Source organism: Leuciscus leuciscus, assembly GCF_965113295.1.
Source record: "Leuciscus leuciscus genome assembly, chromosome: 24".
Taxonomy (NCBI): Eukaryota; Metazoa; Chordata; class Actinopteri; order Cypriniformes; family Leuciscidae; genus Leuciscus; species Leuciscus leuciscus.
In genome coordinates, this window is record NC_138723.1 from 4466757 (window position 1) to 4480710 (window position 13954).

At 39.8% G+C, this 13954-nt stretch overlaps 1 protein-coding gene across 5 annotated transcripts in view; it reads right to left on the minus strand.

Annotated features, from left to right (window-relative positions):
• Positions 1-781: 781 nt before the first annotated feature.
• psd3l (pleckstrin and Sec7 domain containing 3, like) overlaps positions 782-13954 on the minus strand; it is a 134526-nt gene continuing 121353 nt past the window's right edge. For all 5 annotated transcript variants that reach the window (XM_082157334.1, XM_082157333.1, XM_082157336.1 and 2 more), the window contains 5 exons: positions 10597-10667; positions 8632-8789; positions 8251-8395; positions 7566-7709; positions 782-3488 (listed from right to left, as the gene is read on the minus strand). In XM_082157334.1, the coding sequence (XP_082013460.1) occupies positions 3288-3488; positions 7566-7709; positions 8251-8395; positions 8632-8789; positions 10597-10667 (719 nt within the window). In that variant the 3' untranslated portion in view covers positions 782-3287. The remainder of the gene's footprint in view (positions 3489-7565; positions 7710-8250; positions 8396-8631; positions 8790-10596; positions 10668-13954) is intronic.

The window sequence follows — 13954 nt, forward strand, 5'->3', positions numbered from 1 at the left end:
TCCGTCATATTTAATACGAGAAATATCGTTTTTTTTACAGTATAAATACGTTGCATAAACGTTGTTAATGCGACGTTCTTAAAACGTAAATATCACGTCTTACTTTCTGGACGTCGTCTTGGTTATAACACATTCACCCGAAATCACCAAAACGAGGTTTCCAGGTTGTGCTGGAAAAGTTGTACTTTTATGTAATGTTCATTTCACCTCAGATTGCATGTTTTCTCCGTCACTCAGAGAAATGTCCACTCAGACGACAAGAACATTGTGAATGACAATTACATATTCAACAAAACTTCTTTTTATGGAATATTGCAGTGTTTATAAATGTTTTTTGTTTTTTTTATGTATTCAAGTGGCTCGTAATCTTGAATCAGAATAACTTCCTCTTGCAGCATCTCTTCTCTGATGACGAGGGCGGAGCAATGACCTGTCACTCACATGAGATCCACCAATAGCAAACCACAACCATCCAATCATTTCCCCACAGACAAAATCAAGCCCCGCCCACATTTGATCTTGTTCCAGAAGCGTTTCACTCGGATATACGACACAACAGAGAAGAAAAGATGAGCACAACAACAGTTGCTATATCAATATCAAAGTAATGTATAGTTGCTGGTCAAGGTTTTCATTTGCATTTATACACAACGCCTGCTAATTCAATATGTGTTGACTTACAAATAAGCAGGCTAACTTTTATTTGAGGAAATTGGTTTATAATAAGCTTTAATAAATTTGTCCCACATATACTAAATGACAAATGAGTGCAGATGCAATGAACGATTAAATACAGTATTTTATTCACTGAAGCCAACATTGTGTCCCTGATCTTAATGGGCAGGCGTAAGACACGCATGCCGAGAGACCACAACCAACACATCCAGTCTTCTGAACACAGGGCGACAGGCATATTTAACAACATTTACAGATTGAAAGGAGTGGTACAGGATCACAGCTAAAAAAAGGTATTTCACTCTATCTGAGTTTGGGCACCAATCGGCCCAACTGATGGCTAAGGCGCATTAAAACCAGCAGCTCTCCTTCAATACTCACACAATTGCATTTTTGAGAGGAGATCATACATTACAGGGTTTGATACAGAGTAAACGGACAAAGATGACATCCCTGGAAAAATCAACATCATGGTAAACATGAGCATTTGCACCAAGGAGATTAAAAGGAGTATTCCAGTCAAAATATTGTCATAAAGAAAGAAAGATATTCCACTTATCATTGCAAACCTCTTCACTGCTTCCAATTACGCAAGTCACACTTTTATGTGGATTTTCATTTGCGTTGTTATTGTTCTTATTCTGAAACCCTACAGTGCACTTGCATGCCACCATCGTTCTGTTAACCCTTTTCTGATTTTCTTTTATTGTTCTCCTCATCCTCTGTAAAATATGAACAAACTATTTAAAAGGACTAAATCTGTTCACAACGTGCACTGTTAAAGGGTTAGTGCCAGAGTCACAGCTCACAGAAAACTGTCTGGTCTGGAGAAGCGGTGAACACCAGTCAACATAACACAGACTAACACATGAGAGGAAGAGTCCATCTCTTCATCCTGATGACAGTTCTGTAGCATTCATTACTAGGTGTGTGTATATACTGCTCAAAAAGTAATTGCATTTTTTTGTTCTAAACAGCAACAAATAAATAATAATAAACATTGTCTAAGTGCTTCTGTGTGAGCAACAATATAAAGTCTGTTGAAAGAGCTAGTAATGACAAAAACACAAAGTAGATATGAACGAATCCTTTCTATTTGTCAAATTCTAACAAAAAATAAAGTGTCCTTAAAAACATTTCAAGTAAACAAATGTCATTATAGACGGCAGGGACTAATATCTGTAATGTGAATAGCTTTTGGTGTTGATTCCTTTTAAACCCTCAAAAGTTCAAACAAGTGAATAGATCCGGCATTGACGATCACTGGTGTGTGATAAACACGTTCATATAGTGTTCACGTCAGTTCTGTAATGAAAATGACATCGTAAATTCAAGGTCAGCATCACGTAAAAGCAACGGTTTCAAACCTAAATGCTCTAAACTCTTCTAGAAAACGTGTCTTTGAACAACCTAAACATGACAGCAAAAATACACAAGCACAGACAAACACACACACACACAACTTTACACGAGTGAAAATGTACCTTCGGCTGTGTACCTTCAATAAAATCAACCAGCGATTTGGTTATGCTTGGAAAAAACCTGCGATATATAATGAAGTAACATATCACTACCCTTTATAAAGCTCTCTAAAAGAGTCAAAAGAACTGATAAAGTGCACTATAAATACTACTGTCATCTTTACAACAATAATGCTCTCAACTGAGAATTAAAAATTCAAATATATATAAGATTATAAAATACAGAAAAGGAGCATTGGCATTTACACTACTGAGAAAGCAGAAGTATAACTCTTTACTTCAACAAACAGATAAAAAAATAAATGGCACAAACTGCACAGTCGATGACGTCATCTCGCAGTCTGAGACGCCGCGACTCAGCAAGTCCCTCCAAATCATCATTAGAAAATAATCTATGTAGAGTTTCGGTCCTTTGCTGCGACATGCTGGTACAATCCATTAACGATAAGTGTGAGCAGATATTACACGGAGAGTCTGGTGGTGTGTTAGTAGGTGGTTAGTACGTCGGTAGTGGATATATCAGCGATGACAGCGAGAGGCTTTCGTGTTTCATAACCATGCGCCGAAATCCTGAAACTCTTCTCCACCGCTGTCGGTTTATATCCGCCGCTTGTTCGTATACTAAAATAACTATATCTACTGCCTAGCATATGTATGTATGTGGACGTTTCCAAGAAAATACTTCTCTTGAAAGAAGAGCAAAGGAGGGGACAGCACAATCAAGAGAGTCACGTTCTCTGAACGACACCGGTAAAGCACTTTATTTTACAGTCCCGCTCTGCATGCACTTACTATAGTAACTGGGTGATAACTAGATGCTAACCCTGAAACTAACCTTAACCCATGTAGTTACCTAATACTACGCTTGTGTTCGCACTCACACTCGTACTGTAAAATAAAATGCAACCATGAAATCTTTACACGCTAACAAATAAAAAGAAAACCACACTATTTGCTCCGCAAGCACCGGCTGGTCAAGGGAGACATCGAGATTTACAACTTCCAATCAATCGATCAATTTACATTTTACACAAATGTTACCCGATACAACTGTCGGCAGGTAAATAAATTACATCAAAATACAGTCACGCGTGATATACAATGGCTCTCCGTGAGGAAGCAGAAGGCCGCCTATGTGAGCTTGGGCGTTTCGGGCCGGTAGTCCTTGCGCTCGGATGTGTTGCGCTTGACCTTGGCGCTGGCCGGCTGAGACTCTTGGTTGAGAGACGGGCTGGACTGGGACTTCTTCAGCGCTGGGTCCCCGTCCCGGGCCGTCAGGATCTCCTTCACACCCTCCTTCAGAAGCTTCACGTACATCTCATAACGGTTCTCCTTCAGAAGAGGAATCAGAAAACCCATTAGACTCCATTATCAGCTCCAACAACAGCTCAGCTCTGAACCCTGGCTGAGACTCGGACAGATGCTGAAGCTTTGAAGACGTACCTCGAGACTCACTCGTCTTAAGGAGTAGTTCACTTCAGAATTCCTGACGATTTACTCTCTCCCCTCGTCATCCAAGATGTTCTTGTCTTTCTTTCTTCAGTCGAAAAGAAATTGAAGGTTTTTGAGGAAAACATTCCAGGATGTTTCTCCATATAGTGACTTCAATGGAGTCCAACGGGTTGAAGGTCCAGATGTGAGTTTCAGTGCAGCTTCAAAGTCTCGACACGATCCAGCCGAGGAATAAGAGTCTTATCTAGACAAACCAGCGGACATTTAATAACAAAATAAACATTTATATACTTTTTAACCACAAATGCTGGTCTTGCACTAGCTGTGATCACGTTGAAAGGTCATGCGTGTCCCGGTTAAAAAATTTAGGGCGAAAAACTCCATTTCATTTTCTCCTCCAACTTCAAAATCATCCGACATTGTCGTTTTACCTTTTTTTCCACGTTATAAATGGCTTAGTCTTTGCACATTCGGTTTGTAAACACTGGGTCTCAATGTGATTACATAATGTGTGTCGTATCACAGCTAGTGCAAGACCAGCATTTGTGGTTAAAAAGTATATAAATGTTTATTTTGTTTAGAAAATGTCCGCTGGTTTGTCTAGATAAGACTCTTATTCCTCGGCTGGATCGTGTCGAGACTTTGAAGCTGCACTGAAACTCACATCTGGACCTTCGACCCGTTGGACTCCATTGAAGTCACTATATGGAGAAACATCCTGGAATGTTTTCCTCAAAAACCTTCATTTCTTTTCAACTGAAGAAAGAAAGACAAGAACATCTTGGATGACGTGGGAGAGAGTAAATTATCAGGAAAACTTAATTCTGAAGTGAACTACTTGTTTAAGGCAAGACCACTGTGTTTCATGCACTGAAGCTATTTTGCTTCCATAACAAGTCTTCTTTCAGACCAGTGGATAGAGAAATACCCAAAACACACATTTAAACACACATCTATTACGTCTGTAGATTTCAATTACAATACATATCTTTGAAGGCATTTTCCAGCAGCTCTAGCAAACACCAGACTTTACAGTTTTATTCCTTATCTGTGTTCTGAAGGGTTTTACAGAGGGGTTTGTTCATGTATAATTTGCCTGATTGTATATGTTATACATTTTATTCCTAAAAACCTGGTGAAAATGTATTTTTTTTTTTGGCTGTTGACAGTATTTTTCCATTTATGATAAAAGAGATCCTAAATCCCCTCAGTAAAAACCGTTGACTTCAGCGTGTCAACAAAACGAAACAAGAATTTTGAACTTTATAAAATATGTTCAGATTTAGGTCTTGGAAATTTATGCAAATTTAATTTAACAATGCTCATTTTGCATATATATAACATAACATTTCAGAAACCTGTAATAGAAAACAACTTAATGTACTGTGGACGCATGTTGGGGAAGTATGGTGAAATCGCAGATGTTTTGTAGTGGTGTCTTGCTCAAAGCACACACACTTTTCTAGCACAAAAATGCACACTGGGTAAAACGTTGTTACGTGGGACTATTCTCTGTTGATCGTTTTCTGTACTGAATGAAATCTATTTATAATAAATCTCTTATAATTTTCCTCAGTGTCTACCATTTGGAATTAATTTGATTCACTGATCTTGTTGCAGTGCATTCTGGGATTGGCTTATCTGGGAAGGATATATGCGATGCTGCCGAGACTTTAGCCAAAGCCTGCAGTTTTGAACAGCTGTTGTGTTGAAGGTGCACATAAAGATGTGGCCTAAACACACCAATCACTAATGTCTGGAACAGAGCTAAACTCTAATACAGTGTAATAAACATTAACTTACAAAAGTGCGAAATAAACCTCATATCATGCTGATTATGGGATATATTTCTCAAGGTGGTCCTGACAGTTAAAAGGAGCGATTCATTAAAGATCCACGTTCTGGAGGGTCTTTTACCCTTCAACTGTAAAACACACTAATAATAATAATAATAATTCATTACATTTATATAGCGCTTTTCTCGGCACTCAAAGCGCTTTACATAGAAGGGGGGAATCTCCTCAACCACCACCAATGTGCAGCATCCACCTGGATGATGCGACGGCAGCCATATTGCGCCAGAACGCCCACCACACACCAGCTTACTGGTGGAGAGGAGACAGTGATGAAGCCAATCAGTATATGGGGATGATTAGGAGGCCATGATGGACAGAGGCCACTGGGCAAATTTGGCCAGGATGCCGGGGTTACACCCCTACTCTTTCGAAAGACATCCTGGGATTTTTAATGACCACAGAGAGTCAGGACCTCGGTTTTACGTCTCATCCGAAGGACGGTGCTCTTTGACAGTATAGTGTCCCCGTCACTATACTGGGGTGTTAGGACCCACACAGACCACAGGGTGAGCTCCCCCTGCTGGCCTCACTAACACCTCTTCCAGCAGCAACCTGGTTTTCTCAGGAGGTCTCCCATCCAGGTACTAACCAGGCTCAGCCCTGCTTAGCTTCAGTGGGCTGACTGACTGGATATTGATCCTGATGCCTGGCCAAAGGACTTTAAAGGGTTTATTTCTTCCCACAGAGGTGTTTCTTTTATTAACTGAAGCTGAAAGCCCATCAGAGTGGATGTGTGTTGCATCGGTGTGTGATTGGTCCAGTTTGTTATTAGGAAGGCTTAATACACTGCATTACCAGAGAACTAATAAAACTGAGTTCTCTTAACCAATTACATCATTCCACTGGGTTAATTTAACCATAATAGAGTGTATATAGTGTATATATTTGTGTCTCAGTGTTGTATTATTTATGGCACACATTGCATCCCCCCCGCGCTTGATGACGAGCCATTATCCATCTGTTCAACTGACTCACTCAACGCAGCTCGATAGTTCACGCTAAAATGAACATTGTCATCATTTACTCTGCCTCATGTCGTTCCAAACCTGCATGACTTTCTTTCTTCAAAGAAGATGTTTGAAGAATGTTGAAAGATGATGAATGTTGGTAAACAAACAGTTTTGGTTCCCATTGACTTCCAATAAATGGACTAAAAATATAACAGAAGTCAAACTGTTTGGTTACCAACATTCATCATCTTCTGTGTTAACTGAAGAAAGAAGGACATACAGGACTGGAACGATACGAGGAAGAGTAAATGATGAACATGTATGGCTGGAGAAGTTTGGGATGGTTTCATAATTCAAGGCTACTTCTCTTTGACCTCAGTGATCGTAGAAAACACTTTCCACTAATCGGTTACAAAACAGGGTTTGATAGGCTTTCAGTAAATCCTTTTTAACAAATTGTTTGTGAACGATGCTGCTATATCATACAAGTTATTTTATTTTCAATTAGTTTCAAGTATAAATACTGTTTAAATACTGATTTGTTGCCTTACTCTAGCAATGGATGCTAACATAATTGATCAAAATAAAAACCATAATGGTACACATTTGTTTTGCACATTTAGCCTAAATGAAGCTGCATCTCGGTAGAAAATATTTGTTTGATGATTTTGATAAAAAACCTCTTTGATAACAGGATTGAATGGCTGAGCTTGATGTACACTGTCAACACAACAACTGTGTATCAATAGACTTCAAAGATTATTAGATTTTTAGAGATGTTTAAAAATTTTTTTATACAATTTTCATTATTATTTATGCTTTAAGACTACATCAAATGATTAAGGATACATCAAAAAGCGCTGGTTTGAATTCATTAAATATGAAAACTTTACACACCATCTTGTTTAAAGTTTAAAGCGCAGCCTCTCTTTAAAGAGCAGAGATTCTCCTCCTCTGACCTTAACTATCAATCTCAGCCAGAAAATGAAACGGCTTCAGTAAATGCATTTCCATAAATTCTGGGCGAGTTCATCCCTGACAGTCTAGATGAGGAAACGTCAAAGACTATGAATGCGAGTGGAAAATATGGCCAAGGTAAACCTGAGATGCTTGATTGTGTCTCTTGCTCATAAAAAGGCAAGGACGCCTACCTCAAACTCTAGGTAGTGCTCCTTCAAGCGGTACTCATCGATCTCTTTGGCTTTGACCTTCTTATCTGGCGGGTAGGATCTGTGCTCGGCTAACTCTGTGGAGACGTGCTTCAGCTTGGCCTCGTGCGACTTGAGCTGCTCTTCCTGAAACACAACAGACACATCAGACCATCACCAGTTATCCCAGACCTCAGCTCGTCCCGTCAGCGGCGCCTCAAGCCGGTGCACACTGTGCGATTCTGGCCACGGTTTGGCCGTCTGAGACAAATTTAGCAAATCCTAAAAGAATCCTCTGATCCTAGGTTAAAATCTGAAGTCTTTGATTGTTAGTTTGACATGTTCAGCCGATTAATGACCGTTGTGATAAAATTGATCGTTTTTCAAGAAAATTACCAAAATTAATGTTTAATTTCTTTGTAGCCACCGTTTCAATCCCGCGTGTAATGCAGCTCAGTCACTGAGTGTCATTGATTAATGATGTAAAACTCCAGATGAGTTTGCTTGTGTGCGTCTGTGTTTAACGCGTCTTAACTGTCGTACAGTCTGACATTAATGATAACTGAGATCTTACAGTGTGATATGACATACAGCGATGATCATGTTTGTACAGTCTGACAAGCAACAATCGTAAAGGACTATAATAAATCGCACAGTGTGCACCGGCTTTCCTCTCCAGTGAACACACCTGAGACATGCGTGTGGTGGTGGCCGGCAGCAGCGGGCGGCTGAACTTCTTCTGAGAGCCAATGGCAGCAGGGAAGGACGGGGCCGAAAACATGGCCGCCACTGAGTTTATTATTCCAATCCAGGACTCCATTTCCTCAGGGCTCCTGCAGAGAAGAGATTTCACATGTTCAACTTGAGGAAGGCCATGCGACAGTTGTGCAAACTCACAGTCAGCCTCACGCAGGAATAAAAGGCCTGCGGGCAGACCAATGGAAGAGATAAACTTGAATACCTTATAAACGAGGCTTAATTGAGCTTGAACTGAAGCATGAAATTAGATTTGTGGTTGAGTTTGCAGTGTTTCAGTGTAGAAGTGCTGGTGTCTGCGAGCGGATCTTACTGGGCCTGGAAGAGGAACACTCTCCAGTCAGCCGTCTTGAGCTTCAGCACATTGGGCTTCTTCTCGTAGTCCATGGCCTTGATGGCGAGAGCGTGATGCACGCTGATGGCATTCTTCAGATCGTCCTCCGACAGGGCCTTCTCCGGCTTATACTCGTCCTGCAGAGGCACACACACACACACACACACATGAACAACAGATCGGCACAGGGAACTGAGGAATTACACTAGACTGCTTCAGATTACAGTACCTTACAGATTCAGTAGATGTGTGTTTGTGTGAGAGTGTGGGCGAGCATGTGTTTGTGTGTGCATGCGAGCGAGAGTGTGAGTGAGCGTATGTGAGAGTGTGTGTGTGCGAGTGTATGAGTGTGTGCGAGTGAGTGTTTTGTGTGAGAGTATGAGTGTGTGTTTGTGTGTGTGAGAGTGTGAGTGAGCGTATGAGTGTCAGTGAGTGTGTGTGTGAGAGTATGAATGTGTGTGAGTGTGTGCGCGCAAGCGTGTGTGAGAGTGTGTTTGTGAGTGCAAGTGTGTGTTGGTGAGTGAGTGTGTGTATGTGTGCAAGTGTTTGTGTAAGCACTATGTATTTGAAGATCTTCAACCTAAAAATACACTTTACTCCTGTTCGCAGGAGTGATAAGATAGTTAGTAGATTGTCCTCACTCAATGGCTGGATGTCTAAGTGGTGTCCACAAAATAATATAGAATTCATAGGTAATTGGAAACGTTTTTGGGGCAGACCCGACATGTTGAAAAGAGATGGTATTCATCCCTCCTGGGATGGTGCTGCTCTTCTCTCTAGTAATATGGCACATAGTCTTAGAGCTCAAACATGAATTGTGGCTCAGGTCAGGAAGCAGACAGACTGGCTAAACCGACCGTCTGCTAGCTGTCTCACGTCACCAAGGTCAGATAAATCCCATCACATAGAGCCTCTTTCACCTAGATATCATCATATAGAGACTGTGTCTGTTCCCCGACTTAGGAAATACAAAAAACTCCCAAACCCATTTAAGGGTAATAATTTAATTGATGTTCAACAAATAAAAAACAGCTAAAATACAAATGAACAAATGATAAAGCTCGGGTTGCTAAATATTCGATCCCTAACTTCAAAAGCACTTATTGTTAATGATATGGCACCAGGATGTTGGAGCCATAAAGTTACAGAGACAGAATATAATATTGTTACACAATGTCTTCATTATAGTCTATAACTTGATTCATTATATGTCTCAGTTTTCTGTACTCCCCCTGTGGTAAACAGGATGAATTGCATTGTTTTGCATTTCCTGCAGACAGCCATTTTAAACAGGAAGTGATGTGGGAAGGGGGAGTGCGTTTTTTTTAAACCTTTTTAGTTTACTTAAAGTTTTGCTCAAACTGGTTTAGAGTAGAATCAAATACACTTTCCTATATAGAAGCAGCCACAAACAAAAGAAAGCCACGACAAGTATAATCTTTCTAAGCATCTTATTTCCTCCACATTAAAGGGCCTGTTTGAAATGATAATGAGGAAGCCATCCAGCAGCACATCTCCTGCTCCTCTGATGAGAGTCGTTCGCTATGATTGCTGAACATCATTAGCTGATAAAGCCTGCAAACCTGAGGCTGCGGGGACAGTCAGTCACCAGCACTAATATATGCACAGGTAGACATTTCACACCAGTGTCTCACGCCTGTGACTTCTGCATCACTGCACAGCTAACTAATGCAAGATGAAATGGAGCACATAAATAAACTATTGTACTGGAGAATGTGTGGCGCTGGAACTCTTTTTTTTTTTGATGGGCTCTGAAAAGGTTTGTCAGACCCGAAATAAACGTGTGAATGTGATTACCTCTCAGCATCTGAGTCTCCCAGGAGGAGAAATTGAATTATTATTGATCATGTTAGCGGGTAATGATGGAAATTTGATTAATATGCAGTGCGAGGAGGGGGAAAATGAAAGAGTGGAAAAACAAACCTTCTGCAAATAGAGGATCATGCCTTTGAGAACAGCATAAAAGGTTTTCCAGCCTCGCTTTCCTCTTGGTGCTAGAGAATACAAAAAATGTAAATATTAAAATCATGATGATAACATTATTACAGAGGAATTCAAAATGTCTCCACGCCATTAAAACAACTGGTTTTGTGATGTAAAAAATTAAATAAAGATAAATCAAATCATAACTTTTGCTCCATTCATGTAAAAATGACACTGAAAACCAAAGTGACACATTTCAGAGAAAAAAGACAAGAAATAAACCCACCCTAACTGCATAAGTGTGCACACCCTTTCATAAACAGGTATGTGACTGTGTTGAGAATGAACTAATGGTCAAGCTCATGTGTGATAGTCCACACCTGTCTTCAGCTGAAGAGACTCGGATCAACTCCAAATAAACCTCGGCTGCTCTTGTAGGATCTTCTTAGTTGCTGCTACTACAAGAGCCATGGATCATTGTTGAAAGGTTTTGCTCAAGAAAGAGCTACAAAAACATTCCCAAGGCATCAGGTAAACCATGGAGCGCATGAAGACAGTCATCAACAAGTGGAGAAAGTGCTAGGGCTGTGCTGGTAAACTTGACAACCGCACCACCGCGGTGGCTGAGTAGCACCGGCGGTGGTCCGCCAATTATTATTTTTTGTAAGTGAATGCTGTTTTACATGAATATTATGACACGAGTAAAGCACAGAGCTTTGTTTACAAAATAAATAATAGGTTAGCAATTAAATGTTACATCGCAGCCATGGAAAAGTTTGGTTGAATGAGAGAGTCGTGCGTGAGCCCATAAATTTAAGCTTTGTCGGCTTTGAATTCTAGTTTGCGATCTGGTCACCCGATTATCAGCGAATTTAACAATATTCCATTAGTTATTCCATATAGAAAGCTTGAATTGTCTACTTTTAAACAAAACAATTCAAAGCGAAAATGAACCGACTAGCATTTGTATTCCGTCTGAAGTGTGCATTTCTCTCTATAGGCGCGTTCACTGCTAAGATGACGAGTCAGCATCGTCAGCTTTATCTTTGCAGCCGACACTGACACAGAAAACACTAGTTTATTTATAAGACATTTGAATTGTTATTCAAATGTCTCCTTGCTATATTTGACACATTCATAATCATAACTTTTGCTGGTTCTTTGTGACAGCTGTTATGTACGTTATTGGCAGCGTCACCCTCTGGTTACATGAACACATCAGCACCAGCACCAGAACACGGAGATTTTGTTTTAGAGAATAATCGCACAACCTATTAGATATTCTATAATTAAATCAACTAATCGAATATAAAAAAAATCGTGACTCATCCCTGCATGGAATCTCTTGTTTCTTTTCCCATATCGTCACTCACGTCTCACCCATTTCCGAAGGGGATTATAAACGTTTCTTCCTTGGTTCGCTGTTAATTAGGCCTATAATATTCGTATTCTTTACTGTGGTAAAGTAGAAAAACACTGTAGGACAGATAGCCTACATTTTGACTTGTACGTCAAATTCTTTTTACCACAGTTTGTGCTTGTTATTAGACATATGGTAATTGGTAAGGCATGTCAAGTTTATTTGTAAAGTGCGTTTCAGACGCGCGGGTGATTTTAGTTTGGCTTTCTCTGGCAGCGCAATATCAAACATAGCCTAAATGCCTTGCCCTTGTGGAAGATAAAAGTCGCTCTTCAGACCTTTTACAACAAGTAGAAAACATATATTAGAAAAGAGATCGACGGTCTCTTTCCTGCTCGTGTCCCACATCCCTCTCAAAGCGCAGAGCGGTAGGCTATATCACGTATCTTTGTGTGGAAATATTAAACGAAAGTTTTTTGTTTTTTAAAATAGATTCAACTTCATTATATTAACCAGTATTTACTTATATTTATTTCAATGCTTTACAGGCTTTAGTGTGTTGTTTCTTTGACGGAATTGCTCAAATAAACACTTTTTTGCTGAAATAATTTTTTTTAAACAACCCCCAACCACCGCATTGCACCACAGTTGGTGAAAAACTGCCACCGTCACAGCCCTAGAAAGTGTGGCGCAACAGTCACATGATCAGGAACAGGGCCGAAACTGATAAGAAGACAGCTCTTTCTGGCAAGCACTGGTTGCTCCCTACATGTGACGACTACAGTCAAACCAAACTTTATTCAGACAACTTCAACATCTCTCACATTATCACAGTTATTCACTATAGTTTAGAAAATGGTAATAAAATATGACAAGAACTCAGATTTATCAGATCAGTTGATATTTGACTGGTTTTGTCCATCCTTCTGTTAGACTGTCTCACAGAGAGAATTATGTTGATTATCTGTCAGCTGTTAAATTTAACTACACAATTAGATAATACCAGTTTAGCTCAACCAATTACCAATGCTTCATTTTGTTCAGTCCGTGTGTAAAAAAGGCATTAGCAATTAAAGAAAAAACACTTCAGAAAAACATGATTAGGTCAAAGTGTCTGAATCATTTTTGGTCCCAAATTTGTATAAATGTTACTGGTAGTCACTGTATGAAGAATATGTGTGTATAATGTGTCACAGTTTACTTTATTTTGCAATCCTCACTTACATAAATGAACTATAGTGTCCTGCACACACTAGTAAAAAATAAATTATAATAAATTATATCTGGTGTCTAAATGATATTTGGTTTGACTGTATCTCTCATATTCTCCATCTGTCTGGGTTATTGGGAAAAATGGCAAGATGCAAGCCTCAAAACCATCCAAGCCTGACTAAACTCTGCAAAAACATTTATCCATTCTCCCAAAACCATGTGGAAAAATTTAAAGTGGAAAGATTAAACTTTTAGGACAAAGTCTGCATGGTGCAGAAACAAAAGAACAGCATGCCCATGGTGAAGCGTGATGGTGCAGAATCAGGCTTTTCTGGAGCCGGGCTTCAGTGGAGGTGGAGGGAACCATGGGTCGCTCCAAGTACCAGTCAGTTTTTGGCACAGAACCTTCTGGCATCTGATGGAAAGCTGAAAATTAAGAGAACTTTCACCTCTCAGCATGACTGATCCAAAACACTCATCTAAATCAACAGCAGAATGACTTCAGTAAAGAAAGATGAATGTTTTGGAATGAGCCAGTCCAGATCTGAAGTCCTGTGGAGAAACCTGAAGAGGGCTGGGCACAGGACATGCAAAATGGCTCATTTTGGTTTTCAGTGGCATTGCACAGGTTGTAGTTTTACATTAAACATGCAAAAAGTTCTGAAATGATCAGATTTATTGATCAGATGATTTACATCACAAACTGGCTCTTTTAACAGGAGTGTGAGGACTTTTTATATTCAATGGCAGTTCACAGTGACAATGGCTGTTAAACTCCAAAAACAT